Source organism: Battus philenor, unplaced genomic scaffold (assembly GCF_028537555.1).
Source record: "Battus philenor isolate CCGP_79_NKW_IND1 unplaced genomic scaffold, ilBatPhil1.0.hap1 SCAF_6, whole genome shotgun sequence".
NCBI lineage: Eukaryota > Metazoa > Arthropoda > Insecta > Lepidoptera > Papilionidae > Battus > Battus philenor.
In genome coordinates, this window is record NW_027181726.1 from 307,951 (window position 1) to 323,566 (window position 15,616).

The 15,616-nt window shown below is 39.4% G+C and overlaps 1 protein-coding gene across 2 annotated transcripts in view; it reads right to left on the reverse strand.

Moving 5' to 3' along the window:
- Positions 1-9,912: 9,912 nt before the first annotated feature.
- Positions 9,913-15,616, reverse strand: part of LOC137930116 (protein tiptop-like) — a 412,862-nt gene continuing 407,158 nt past the window's right edge. For both annotated transcript variants that reach the window (XM_068773226.1, XM_068773227.1), the window contains one exon: positions 9,913-14,036. In XM_068773226.1, coding sequence (XP_068629327.1) covers positions 11,048-14,036 — 2,989 coding nt within the window. In that variant the 3' untranslated portion in view covers positions 9,913-11,047. The remainder of the gene's footprint in view (positions 14,037-15,616) is intronic.

Genomic DNA, 15,616 nt, shown 5'->3' on the forward strand with positions numbered 1-15,616 from the left:
AAAATTTTTTTAGCATATTTTATTAAAGACATATCGTATAGTTTTATCTAATATATAAAATTTTCGTGTCACGGTGTTCGAACTTGAACTCCTCCGAAACGGCTTGACCGATTTTTACCAAATTTTACATGCATATTCAGTATGTCTGAGAATCGGCTACTATCTATTTTCCATACCCCTAAGTGATAAGGGTGGTCCACCCCTAAATTTTATTTTTAATTTTTTAGACAATTTTTTTGGTTTTTATTTTATTATGATACAGCATACAAAAATACATACAAACCTAAATTTTCACCCCTCTACGTTCAACCCTTATCTTACATTTGTTAATTAAAAACTTTATTTTTTTTACAAAACAACGTTTGCGGGATCAGTTAGTTGTATATAACTTATACAGGGTGGTTCAGAAAGTCATTATAATAATTGATTTATTAATCGCTACACAGCAATGTCACATGTCATTTTCTAGTTTTTTATCTATTAAGGGCGAAGCATTTGACCTCTGTCTCGCTAGATTTTAGGCGGTGACGAGATCTAAGATGGTATATGCTTGCCTAGCAGAAACCTTTTCATTTTTGTCTTAAAAACTCCTTAGTTCTTTTTTCGTAACTTTTTCTTTTTTTCCTTTTATATACAAAACTTTTGACCTCTGTCTTATTTTAAGCGATGATGAAGCCTTCAATTGTTCATGCTTGCTTAGAAGAACCTTTTCATTTTTGTCTTGAGTCTTTACTATTTAGTGACACTCATTACTTCCACAAACCAATTATTTTTAATTACAACCAAACCATCCAATGAGTTTTTAGCAATTGAACGAAATGTTAAGTGAAAAAATTATATCGCGTCTAAAAAACATTTCGTGGCCATCTTGTCCAGTTCTTACGACGCTGTATTTTTTTTCTGCGTTTACTCTTATAAACCAAAGACGATTGTTCAGTTCAAAAGCAATTTTCGTGAAAATATCCTATACCACAGGAGAGACAAGCCAACGAGCTTCATATTTTATATATAAAAAAATCCTAAGTGTTTACTAGATTTTAAAAAGATTTTTTCTTCTTGTGCTTTGTATTATTTTTTTTTTCTATGATTTCTTAAAATCCACTTGAGTTAATGAGCTAGCTTGCTTAGTTTCGGTTGGAGTCGATGCTGTTAGTCCGGGGGCTTTTACAGTTTCATCGGAGCGAAAGAATCAGTGAACTTAAATGATGCATTCCGATGATGTTTGCACGTAATAAACCGCTCTACCTGAGTAGAGCTGTGTAGTGTTGATGTTGTGTATGTGGCTTGGCACGACACACAGGCTAGCCAAGGATGGATCCGGATCCAACCTGGGTTCGCCCACGCTGTTCACGGTTAGGGAGCTGCGGCCGCCAGCTAAAAACGAGTGTTGTAGTGTGGATTAATGACCTATCATTATAATAGATAAAGTTAGAAAAGTAAGATCAAAACAATTGAAGTACTAAAAGGTTTAGTAGAACAATTGACATTCATTGTTGTCAAAATATGACGAATAAAATGCCATCATATCAAACTATCCATCACCGGGAAGGTCCTTCGCTTAAATCCCGCGAAAATGAGACCCTCAAGCCCCCGGGCGCGTGCATTAATTTGATGATATAAAACAAAACGTCATTTTAATTGGGTCCCATTATTAGACACAGAGACAGACAACCCCGGCGACGGCCGACGCGGTTTGTCTTATTCAGAGGGTGAATTTAGAACATACGGGAGACAAATTGACAATCGGAAGCATTGCACTTATTTACCAAAATATACTTAGAATGATTGGTTATAGATGTAAAAGTTTTAAAGAATTGTATTAAAAGTTAATTTCTTTTAATAGTGCTTTATCTATAAAATCAAAATTTTGCAAAATAATATAATTATAAGATAGTAAGAAATTGCGTTTATAAAATTCAGATTACTGCATATTAAAACAAATTACTGTATACTTCAAACTATATACTGCCAGCAGAAATAGACCTGTCGCAGTGTCTAATAATTAAATAAATTCATCTTCTTTACAGCAAACGCCCACTGCAAGATATAGTCGTAAGATAAGATATAATAGATCCAACAACTTTAACATAACACAATTCAGAGTGATAGCATTATACAGGATGATTAGAAATAATATATCCTTTAAGGCTTTTACATGTATAGGAAATCAATTAGGAAATATATAATAAGGTAACAGAAACATAAAACCAATGTAAAATGTATATGTAATTAGTCAGTTTTTAATGTTAAAAATTAATTTTATATAATTCTTCAGTCAATTGATTCCGTTTTCTCTTCTTTGCATAACTGTGGAAGGTTGTTCTTATTATTAGACTGCAAACTTTATTAATAAAAAAATAAATAACACGTATTATTAGTAGTCAGAGAAATATGTGAAAAAAACCCACAATATGAAATTTTGAGGCATTTGACATCTGAAGGTAGCGAGGCTTCTGTTCTCCCGAGGAAACCTCGGTTCAGGCCTCCTATATTCTACTATTTTTCTGGATTGACAAAGACGCTTGTCATCTTGTTCACCATCTCTAAATTAGACATATAATTGAGCATTTTATTTAAACTAAACTTAAAGTTAAGGTCAAAATAAAATATTTTTACGATCACAACTTATCATTTAGAAATAAACAATAAAGATATGTATGACATCATTATAGAACGCATAAACAATTAGCTCACCGTTACATTTTTTTATACAAAACAATATTGCATTTAAATTTCAATTAATATGAACAAATGTCGCAATGAATATTTATTTTTTTGATGGGCGTATACATATCCTTAACATGCCGTCATTACAAAGAGCTTAAAAAAAATGTTTTCGTTTTAAATAACAATTTATATGTAATTTTAATCAACTACCGGATCCACATTAATTATATTTTTAATACTATGTCCTTTATACAGGTTTATTGGTTGTAGGTGTAGAACCTTTAAATGAATGAATGTATTTATTCTATTAATTAATATTTTGCTCATCTAAATTCGAATAACCTATATTTAAGCAGACATAACATACGGTTTTGAATCTTATGTATTTTAATATTATAAGCAGTAAGCTACCACGGGATCTAAATACTCGAAAAAGCCGAAAAGATGTTCTTTTAAATGAAATTAAGCAATTTTTCATGTATATATTATATTATACGTGTAAATGAGTCAACAAAACCAAGTTTCATACATTTTGATCGCATAAAATGTCGTGAATGCCATAATAAGTATAAAAAAAATGAAGGGTTCCTGAAATAATTAAGTAATGAAAATAAAGTAAGAAAAAGTTTTTTCAAAATTTTTTCTTCATTTATTCCGATGTCCCTAAGATAGAGCAGAGGGCGTCCACAGTACGTCGCCATCCCGAGCGGTCTTGAGCCTCGCGCTTTACTTCGCTCCACGTCATTCCAACTGCCTTCACTACTGCAGCGATAGTCCGCCGCCAGGTTTGCTTTGGGCGGCCACGTCTTCGCTTTACTTGAGGATTCCATTCTAGGGCTTGCCTCTCCAGTTCTCCGACTCTGTGCGACCTATCCAGTTCCACTTGCAAGGTTTGATCTGCTGATCGATCGGCATCTCACCACAGCGTTTCCAGAGATCTACGTTGAAGACTTTCTTAGGCCAGTATATACCGAGAATACGTCGAAGACAGTTGTCAGCGAAGACTTGGAGCCGACGCGAGAAATCTTTGAAGGAAAATTCGACTTACTATATATTAAAGTTAATCATTATTTTCTATTTGTACCTTCAGGGTTTGTATTGCCTGAAGGTAATGGGTAATCGAATTCTGTACAGGATTTGAAATAGGTATAGAAGCTATAAAGTTTTTGCCGACAAATAAAGTATACATTCACTCGTTTTAATTTTTAACACTTATAACCAATCGCCTTGTGTAATTCAAACGTTCAGTGATTTTCTGATCCAGTGGAAAATATGTATTTTTGTCGAGGCCCTAGAGGTTAAACCTTTGAACTCCTATAGAAATTAAGTAATATAAATTAAGTGCGATATACATAGAAAATGAAATAGAATTAAGAATAAAGAAATTGTTAAAAAATGATGAAAATAATAAACATAAAAATTCTGGAGTAAAAGCAAAAGGAAAATACGGAAAAGAATGAAAGATATTGTGAAGGAAATTAGAGGAAAGATTGAAAAACATTAAGAAAAAAAATGAATATGGTATTCAAAAAATTAATGGTAACTAAAAAACTAAAACTCGAGCACTTGAACGAAAGGCTCCCGCGGCAATATAAAAAACCTTAAACTCTTGTTTTGATATCACAAAAAACAGATAGGTGATGACTTCAATAAAACGGTGATCAGACAACGTCAAAGCGATTGTAGAAATCCATGATGCTCATGATCTATGGTATAAAACAACGTGTTTAGTGAACGTGGATAACTGGTTTATCAGCTATGTCCAGGCTACTAAAGCAAGCTCTCAGTGATGAAAAATATGTTAAAGAAGAATCAAATAATTCGAATACATTTTGGTTATTTATGAACGAAATTAATGTACTGACAATCTGGATAATTTAAAAAAATATTAATAATCTTTGGTCTGGATTTAACATAAATATACTGGTACAGAGAAAAAAAATATTTAAATAACAAATTGTACTATTTACGAACGTGAACTTTCAGTATTATATTTAGTTACCAATGAAACTGTAGCGAAATAATGACAGTTGTCAAAATGCTTTTTTATCTGTCAATCCATCGGTGTACGCATGCGCAAAAACTAAGGACGCGCGGAGTATGATTTGTAGGCGGTTGTCAAAACCGCGTCTCACGCCGAAAAGTATTATTAAATATAATAATGGCGAACGGCGTCAAGTGACATATGTGTTGTTGTTTGTGAATTTGTATTAAATCTTTAGTGCTGTGATGGAATATGGAATTAAAGACTATCTTATATCAATTTTGAATCAATGTTTAATATTTACAAATGAGTGGTGAAAGTTTTATGTAAAAATCATTTCTTCCGTATGACAAATAATTTATTACGGCGTTGGCATCTAAAGTTATAAGTGGATGACTTTTAAAATAAACTGCCTATCTTTGATGCAAGCGTGTTTAAATTTTGGGCTCCAGATCGCCAAGTGTTGTCTCTAACATTGCCTACCTAACCTGTTAAACTCCACCACATTACCAATAGATGTCGCTACTGTTTGATACATGAATAGTTCTAATTTTTGGTACTGTGGGTAAAATAATTATTTATGGATCAACATTATCAAGGTAAGAGCTAATTTTCTTCCGTATGTTTTGTGAAAACTTCTCAATACCGGCGGGTTTCCAAACATTTGAGTGACGTGACGACTGCCGTCTCCTCGATTAGCCGTCTACGGTGTCCATTGCCGCTTTTCTTCTACATTTATTTGGCGTAATATTGAAAAGCGAGAAATGGATGCGTGAAAATGTACTCCGTCGCGATGCGCGAAGGGATACAAATGACGTCATTATCATGATTAAGGTGAGGTTTTCCAAGAGACGAGTGAGATGTCCTGTTCAGTGATTTCAAAATGTCAGTCTTATGTCGGACAGCGGGCATATTTCGACCGACGTTCAGAGTGAATATTGTCAACATTACAAAATTATAACTCTCATTATTATAATAAACGAGAATTAATTCAATTTTCATAAAAAAAACAATCTAAATAAATAAAACTAAAAAATATATTTTTTTTCCTAATTGCAAATCGATTTGAAATTTTCATAAAATATTTGGTTTTATATGTTCGTTGAAATACATGGAAAACTTACAGGGTAAATAATTTCATCAAAAATCCTTTATTTTACGGTACAAACAATACAGTATATATCTGTATTAAATATCTGGTGTGCACTGTACATCGGAGAGGTTTCAACTTATCCTTCAAAGATGTCGCTATAAGACTACATATGCATAAAGACATTGTCGATCTTTTTTAGATTTTCTTTCACACAGGAAAAGCGACAATTTGGAAAAACTTTTGATCACTGTCTGATCAAGTCAAGATCAATCAAGTCTGATCAGGTCTAAACCACGCTCGATATAACATAGTTCATAAATAGTATTTCATTGTTATGAAGATATAAGAGAAATATTTTACCATTATCGGGTTCTTAGTGATATATAAGATGTGAATGAGCTTTACATGTCCGGTGTCATATCCGGATAACATGAGAGCCAGTTCTCCTGTCTCATCTGAGGATTGAATTAGTGCGTTCTTGGTGACGCATGGTAAGAGATCGAGCCTTAACTCCATCACTTGCTTGAAAAATCAGGTAGTGCATTCATGTACAGGGCATACAAATGGCACTGCTGTCAGAGAAAGTGGAGGCATGACTTTCCGTAAAAAGATCCTTGTCCTCGGGTAGGTATACTGTACCTAATGGTATATAATATAACCTATTGGTTGGGAACTCTAGAGGCAGTGTACTCTACAAATTAGGAGTAAATAAAGGTCCTGTTCTGAAATATATTTTAGTCGCATTTGTCGTCAATTGTGTGATCATATAAAAGATATTTTTTTTAAAGAACGATAACAATTGTGTAGTGTATATATTTCTTTTGAAAAACACTAAGTTCGTTTATTATGTAAGATATTGGATTTATTTATTTAATAATGTGTGATTTGTTTATTATGTGTTTAATTTTTATATAGATTAATGTATAGCTAATCGGATTGCTGATCTAAATTTAATTGTTGTACTATTTTTTAAATATGGCGCAGTTATCTGCAATATTCTTCTATTCGTCCGGTGACGCCCACGGCAAGGATTAGGTCTTCTCCAAGATCGCCATGATCCGATTATCATCAGGACCGATGTCTTGGGTTGTCTAGAGACTTTCCACGACCCTAAATATGTTGTCAGTCCAACTAGTGAGGGTCCACCTATCACGCCATGTCTACAAGCTGGTGCTCACCACTCGATAACCTTTCGTCATTTATTGCATTTAATCTACTTATTTTTAATTAATAGATTGATGACAATCCTTAAGAAATAAAAAATACAGTATGTAACAGTAATTGGAACTGATTTCAGGTTTATTATTACTATAATATATTTATTACGTATGTACAATTTTTTCAGTAACCTTCGCGAATCGATAAATTGTTACATATGGTATAATATGATCGTTGATATTTTTGTAAATGAAAATGTGTAAAAACACTCTGCCTAATAACAATCGAAAGAGAGACTTAGTCTTAGCTTTGCTGTTGAACACATACATGCAGACGATGACTGACTTGTTTTAAAATCCAATATAGATCTTTAACTAGAAATCTATTAAAAAAATCACAATCTAATCAACATGGCATGGTATCCATTGCAAGTCATAAAAGCCTCCTCCAATGGTCACAGTATAATATATATAATTCGGTAACACACCCTCTAAAATGATGTATGTAGTATAATATATAGTATATAATATATTAGTGTGTAATATATGAATATAATACCTTACAATGTCGTCGGGTCCACTTAGTTTGGTAACTATGCACCAAAAAAAGAACGAAATTGAGTAATAAAGTAGAATATACTCGTGCCGAAGCTCCCAGAAGAGACCCTATCTTCTTCTACTTTTAAGCCGATAGAGGTCTGAAAGGCAGAGGGGTCTCCAAAGATATCTATTGGGGATATACCATCTTTGCGCATGGCAGGCGAGTTGTCGATCAGTATGATGTTACGGTACGTGAAAAACGATGATGTTCATCATTTGGAAATTTGTGAGGGTAATTCTATATACTTTAAGACACAAAGTGTGAATTGTATTAGATTGTATATTGAGAATCGAATCCGCGATTCACAGGTCTCAGTATTAGCTAGCCTACCAAAACTCGTACCTATACTATCTATAAACGTCTTAGGTTAAAATTCAAATGTCACATGGGCGGCGGAGATAGTCTTGTCACTTTAAAGAGAGCTTTCGTATCATTCAAGATATTGTTATGCTTGAATATAAGAAGATTCTATAAGGTTGTGTTGTATTGGAAGTTCGTGTCTGATTGAATCCTGGCTTGAACCAATCATCTAAAGCAGGATGTTATAAATGATAAAGATGTTTCGAATTTTCACGAAACGACATGTGCGCATAGATATTTATGATCATGAGTAGTAATTATTGGGTTTATTTCCTTCATTTGATTAGTTTAATTATACATACTTAGTCTATTTTACTTATTTAATCAGTACCTTAGTTATTTTTATTTCATTTTCCTCCCTCTTTTGTGTGTTTACTGTATGCAATAGATATATAATTAGTGGCTGTTACATGCTAGCTTAGTAAACTGAACGAAAGCCACCTCAACAACCATTGCGGATGGAATTTGGTAGTCTGTTGTTATCCGACTAATATTCTTTCGTCCAAATTTAAAATATATTTATTGAAGTAGATGTTTATACGCACTTGCGAATTGTCAATTACTTTAACATTATAAAATGGTCGGTTTAGTCAGTTCAAAGGTAGGTTCCATTAAATTCGGAAGGCCAATTTGATGAGAAGAGCCGGAAATTCAACAGCTGCTATATTTTTTATATGTACATTATAATGTCAATCATGTAAATGAGTCAACAAAACCAAGTACCTCCATTTTGAAAAACTAAAAACTCTTGAGTGCTAAGTTTTGTTTAATGATATTCATACAATTTTAGTTTTGAAATTATAATAAAGTCTTATATGTCTTGGGGAATTTTATGGTGAACTCAGACCCATGAAGGACTAAATTTTTGATTCTAAACCTTAGGATTTCAAAGATATTGTGATGAGTGAATATATAGAACAAAATTCTATTTATATATGTATACTAATTTTTATTTACATGATTTTTTACTATAATGATAATTGCTTTTTATTTCATGAGAATTTCGTCTACATGTACCTTATTTAAGATAGGATTATATAGCTTGATTTGAGGTCTCAAGTGTTTTTTTTTTTGTTTAAATTGCTTCCCTTTTTGTGGACCAGTCGATACCCCTGCCATTTGTAGGCAAGAACGTTACATTTTATTCTTTTATTTCACTTTCTCCTTTCATCCTTCAATCTCTTATAGTACAATTTCTTTCATTCTTTCATAGTTTTTATCTTTCTTCACATTCAGATCATCTCCCGTCACCTTCCTTTATCTTCGTTCCTAGATCAGTTGGTTAATCATGATAATTTTGGTCAAATTTTTTGATTCTACTGTTAATAGTAATTTCATTTCTAGATTTATTTTTAAACTATTGTATCTATACTATTATTTTTTATTATTTACTGAACTAATATTGTTTTATTCGTAAATAGCTTGGGATCTTGCTTGACCCTTTTTAACTTACTTCCGAGTCTTATTTAATATTGTTTATTGTACTACTTTTTGGAGAGTTCTAGAAATAAAGGGCGACACTTGTCATCGCCCAGGAGAAAGGCGATACTGCCTTCTTCGATCCTCCTCCTATTCCCGACTTCGGAATCAGAGAGGAAACCTTTAAACACAGGACAGACGGCACTGGACTTTTAAGAGTTTAGCCGTGTAGATATAGAAATAATTCATAATCACCATAATTTTAGCCATAAGGTATACATAGGCCACCCGCAAAGATCTCTATTTAGACCGGTCGAAAGCGGCGTGCACCCAGTGTCTTTCGACCACCTTGACCAGATCGTGTATCCAAGTTGTGGAAGGGCTTCTTAAACTGCGCCTGCCAGTCTGTTATCTCCACTTTAGAACCTTAAATCCACGCAGCCATCTCTTCTCCGAGTTATGTTAAAGTGGAAGTTAGAGGTCTGTTGTGTTGATTTTTCATATTAACTGCTGTTATTTTTTTAATGACCTTATATATTTTACGAGCTTCAAAGGTTTTTATTCTTTCTTATTGGGTATAGTAGGGTTGATAAATAAAAGAAACATGTAAAGTATTTAACATATATATTTCTTTGAGCTTTTAATTGCATTTTGAAATACAACATAAAATATTAAATAAGATTATTTAATTTGGTAAAATCAATATTTCAACACCATTTTTTATTTCGTTAATGAATGAGCAAATATCTCTCATCAGAGCTAGCGTATACATCATATTTGTCGTATGTCCCATTATTTAATTATCTTTAAAAATGATATTTTATCGATTCTCAAAATCACTGTTGCGACTCGGATTTGTAACCCAACTGCACCAATGTACACTCGTGCACGAAAGTTTGTCAACAAATATTCGATTAAAAAATTATACAATATTAATTTTGCACATCGTCATCCCGAGAAAAATAAAATAAAATAATAAAAACAAAAAACATTAAACAGCACGCATTGTCAACGGTTGCGCTACGAAAATCCGCGTCGCAAAGAATCGATCGTTATCTTCTGAAGCTTACTTTAAACAGTTTACAATATTTTTATTAAATATAAAAGAGCTTTTTCATTCGCAAGTACCGTATATACAAGTCGTATATCTTGTTGTTACAATTGGAAGAATTCTCGTTACTCGACCTAACCGTATACGAATGTCTTCGTCCTTTAAACAAATCAAAATTGTATAACGCGTATCACTTTGAGTTAGCGCGGCGCGCACCGGTATACTAGTGTTCACAGTAAGGTCACCTAACAGTACGTACTTATCACTAAATAATAAATAGCAATTTCGCGGGACAGCGCACGGGTCTAGAGCGAAATTTACACTAAGGAGATTGTGGCGCCGGCGAGCGGCCCGCTGAGATTGGATCTCCGTGAGACCTCCGAACTCCTTCAAAATATACATAGAACCGAGGACGCCAAGCCTAACTCCGATTTACATAGACAAATTAAGTAACGCGAGAGGAAAGGATATTGCAACGGCTCGCCACGACGCACAAAGAGATCGAATCGAACCGACGAGACTTATGTACAGTGACCGCCGCAGCGCAGCGGCGCGGCCCGCACACCACCGCCAGCCACGTGACACTAGACGAACGTGAGACGTTTGGCGTATACTTATGTCGCTAGTCGTAATTACACTAACCGAACTGTGCGGTGAACTCTAACGATTACCTAAAATAGTTAAATTGGCAAAGAGTTTCGAAACGCGCCGCGACCTACACGTACTTGCTGGACAGCTGCTTCGCGAGCTCCGTGTACTTGAGGAACTTGGAGTGCGGGCTCTCGTCGAAGGGCTGTGCCGGGCTGCGCGGGCCCTGCGGCGAGGCGGCGCTGGAGCCCCCGCCCGGCGCGCCCGGGGACCCCGCCGCCGGCGCCTTCGCCACTACCGGCTCGGGCAGCGCTCCGTCCTTCACGAAGTGCATCTTGGACAGGTGGTGCCGGTACGCGCCCTTCGAGATGAACGGCGTGTCGCACAGCGCGCACTTCATGATGGAGTCCGTCACCACCGCGTCGTTGCACGCCCAGCTAAACGTCAGGATGCTGGGCGGGCCGGCAGGCGACGGCGCCGGTGGCGGGGCGCGCGACGGGTTGCTCTCCGTCTTGTCGCACAGCTTCTGCAGCGCCGCCAGCGGGTGACTACCGCCGCGCCGAGACGACCCCGCCTCGCTCGACCCACCGCCGGTGAGATTGTCGAACATGGAGGACAAGGCGCCAAGGCTGGAAGCCGGCTTGCGGTCGGAGCCGGGCGTAGGGCCGGAGCGGTCGCTGGCCGGGCTGGCGGGGCTGGCGGCGGGGCTGGGGCCCGCGCTCTCGCGCTTGTGCACGGCCGGCTTCGCGTCTTCCTGCGGCGAGCTGGCCGGCCGCGCGGGCTCGTCGTCCTCCTCCAGCTCGGTCTTAACGCGCACGGGCGGCCCGCTCAGATCGACGCCGTTCTCGCGCTCGTCCTCGTCCGGCAGCTCCTTCTTTATCCGCACGTCGGCGGGGCGATCCTCGGAAGCGGGCGTGTGCGAGCCGCGCGTGTCGGGCGTGGTGCGCGGTGTGGCGTGGTACGCGTCAAGTTTTCTGTCGGGCGTGAGCGAATCGAGTCTGCTGCCGCCGCGCTCCGACATGGAGCTGGACTCACTGCCGCTGCGCTCGCGGCGACCGTAGCCTTGCTGGTGGTGATAGCTTCGCAGCATGCTCATGGTGTGCGGGTCCACCAGTGGTTTGGTGTAGTCGACACTCTCGTCGATGCCAAGCCGCTTAAGGATGCTGGAGCCGATGGGCGCATGCGCAGCGGGTAGCCCGGGCCCGGTATGCCGCGACCGCGTGTCGAAGCTCTTTTCGATGAGTTGCTCAATGGCATTGAGCACGGACGGGGAGGAGCTCTTGTCGTTGCTCGCGTTTGGGTCCTTGGAGCTCGGGGACGAGTCGTTGACGGAGGAGGGCGAGCGGTGGTGCGCGGAGCCGGGGGAGGGCAGCTCCTCGTTGATGCTCTTGCGTCCATCGCGACCGGTCGGTGTCACGTGCCCCGGTACGTCCGGCGGGATGATGTTGTTGGAGAGTAGTGCGCTCTTCAGGAAATTCCTTTGGTTGTTGGATATGGGCGCGCCGATGCACTGCCGTATGTGCTCGACGAACACGGCTGTCTCGATTTTATCGCCGCACTTCTCGCAAGTGATCCTGCTGCCCGCGCCGAAATCCCGCATGGGCTTGCCCATCGGCACGCCGTTACCGTCGCCGTTCTTAAACTCGTGCTGCGCTCTTTCGAGCTCGAGCAACTTGCGCACCGGAAGCGACTTCTTCCTCTTCTCGCGAGTCTGCCGTCGCCTGCCGCCGCTTTCGGTGATGGAGCGCATGATGTGTTCCTTGTAGTGCGAGTTCTTGACCATATGATTACTAAGCTCCTTCAGGGAGCTGAACGCCTGGTCGCAGACCTTGCAGGTGAGGACGGCGCTTACATGACTGCTAGTACCGGAGGCAGGAGGCGCCGCGCTGTTGGCCCCGGGGGCGCTCGAGTTCGACCCCTTGCCCTCGTCGGACGACTTCCACGAGATTATCTGCTCTTGCGATATGATGTTGGTATAGTGCTGCGTGCGCTGCATGTGGCTCGTCATCTCAGCGAGCGAGCGGAAGCTCTCCGCGCACCACATGCACTTCAATATTTGCCTGGTCTGCTCGGCGCCTTTCCCGAGCCACACGTCCTGCCCGCGGACCAACTTCCTAGGTATCGGCATATTTTCCTTGATTAGCATATTGAGGTCGCCGTGGTTTGGCTTCGAAGAACCGCTAGACGACGACGAGTTGTGAGAAGGTGTGGAAGGCGAGCTGGAGGGGGGCTGCAGGGAAGGCGGTAGCGGCGCACCTGTCGCGGGTGGCACCGGCACGTTCACCCCGCAGTGCTTCGCCTCCTTCATGTGGACAGTGAGGTCCGCGAGGGAGTTGAAGCTCTTCTTGCACCAGACGCACTTGAGAACGTCTTTGGTCTGGTCGGCACCCTTGTTGAGCCAATGCGATTGCCAGGCGGAATGTCGCGCGGCCGCAGTAGGCGCAAGCCCAGCGCCCAGCGCTGCACTTTGCACTGAGCGGAACAGTTCTTCTCCGCCGAGCCGACTCAGCTCGCTCATCTTCTCGAGCGCTTTGGTGGCGTCGCCTGGCGTAGGCGCGACGTGCTTTAGCTTGCCGTTCCAGTCGACGGGCGCGCCGGCCTTGGGCGAAAGACCAGCAGCGGCTACGGCCGCAGCGAAGTATGGCAAATGTGGTGCCACCGGCGACGGCCAGCCGGGTGGCGCTCCCTTGAACTCGGAGCGCGAGGCCTTGCGCGTGGGCACAGGGGAGGGCGAGTCGTCGGGGCCGCGTTTCCTGGTGCCCACTGAGAGGTCGAGGGGTCCATTCTCGTGTGCGTCGGGGAGGTCGGGTGCGTCGTCGTCGTCGTCGCGCGGAGAGTCGGCGCGCTTGGTGCTGAAGTCGAGCACGGCGTCGGCGCGCTCTGCTTCGAGGTCGTCGTGGCAGGACATGAGCAGGCGCTGTTGGGCGGCGGCGGCGGCGGCGCCAAGGTACGCGGCCACGGCGGCCGAGTGCGGGGGCAGCAGCGCCGCCGGCAGTGCAGCGCCTAGCGCCGCCGGTAGCGCCAGCCCGGCACCACCGCGCCCCGAGTACACCGACTCGCTGGACGGGCACCGCGGAGCGCCCGACGACTCCCGCGACAAGCATCGTGGACTCTCCCTGCGGACAATGAAAATAATACTTTTAATTCTTTGAAAAATACCTCATAGCGGACATCTCTTATACAGTGAATACTATAGAAATCAGATCCGCGCAAATTTTTATACCTTATTATCATTCATAAGGTTATTATTACTATTGACTCACGTCAGGCATTAGTCAAATTCTAGATACTAAAATTAGAAACGTTGACTTACGTTGTTTTTAATTTTACTATCTTTCGTATCAATGAAAATCAAGATACCCTCTATTATCCTGGTTTTCATCAATCAAACTGAGGCTAAGATCAATCTGTTAACATTAGAATATTGCGGACTTTAAAAAAACAATGTTTTTAAGACAATCATTTCTCAGATTGTAATTCATATATAAATTTAACGAAACAACTATTAAAACTAATGTTTTTATAACAACTTATATTTCAGTGTTAAATAGGTTTGGGTCGAATTCAAATATTATATTTACCTACGAATAAACTTACAAAGGCAGTCAAAAAAGAAGAATTAGAGAAAGAAGAATTTGCAATCGACGGTGCTGTTATATCTGCATTCATTACAACTGACTTTATTAACCATATCAAGATTGATCCACATTCTGATTTCGAAAGTGTTCCATCAGTTCGTATTTAAATTTTTGGCGACAAAACATTAAATCCAAAAACTTGTTACGAATAAAATTTTTCCTGATCAAGATTTCTATATTAATTTAATGATCGTATTTAATTAATCTAATTTCATTAATAAAATAAATATACAATCTGACAAAATATTACGAACAGTTGTAAATGGATTCTTAATCGGTGAAACGGAAGATGAATAGCATGCTAATGATCAAAATGAATTTAAATCTAGTATATTTTCAACACTATAGTCGTCTATAGAAGAACTGCAATTAAAATTCAATATGAATAAGATTATAATTTAGTCTGTGGAATTTATAATTCTGGCAAAGAAGTGTATATCGACATGGGACGCGGAGGCCCGGTTGTAATTAATTATGACAAGACCGAAATGTTTATTTGTAGGAGCGTCCGTTGCCACGAGTAACGAGCGAGTTGAAACGTTCACAGAAAGAAAAAGGACAGAGGACAATGCGTTCTTAATTCAAATTTGTTTTTCTGACATCGCAAAAATATTTTAAAAATAAAAAGACATACTAATTTGTTAGAAACTATGATACATAAATTTCATCATTTTAATGGAATATAAATAAGCTTGAAATATAAAAATTTTGAATTGTGAATTAGACCAACTAATGTTAGTAAAAACTTTGTAACTAAAGTTCAGTGATGAAAGTGAAAATAATTTGAAGTGAACAAATTTCTGACTTTGTTAAAAATATATGTTGCGACTATTGCATTTATAATTGTTTTAAAGATCTTTTAAAAGTATTTACAGCGAGTAAAAGTTAAATACAGACAACTTGCAGAATCGTCGATGAAAAAATTCAGTTGAAGTTATTGGAATAATGATGGAAGAATAAAAGTTTGTAAATTAAATCAGAGAACACCAAATATAAGTAAGTTAAGGAATATAGGAGAAGAAACAATTGAAAAACAAAAACAGGAATTAGATGAACAA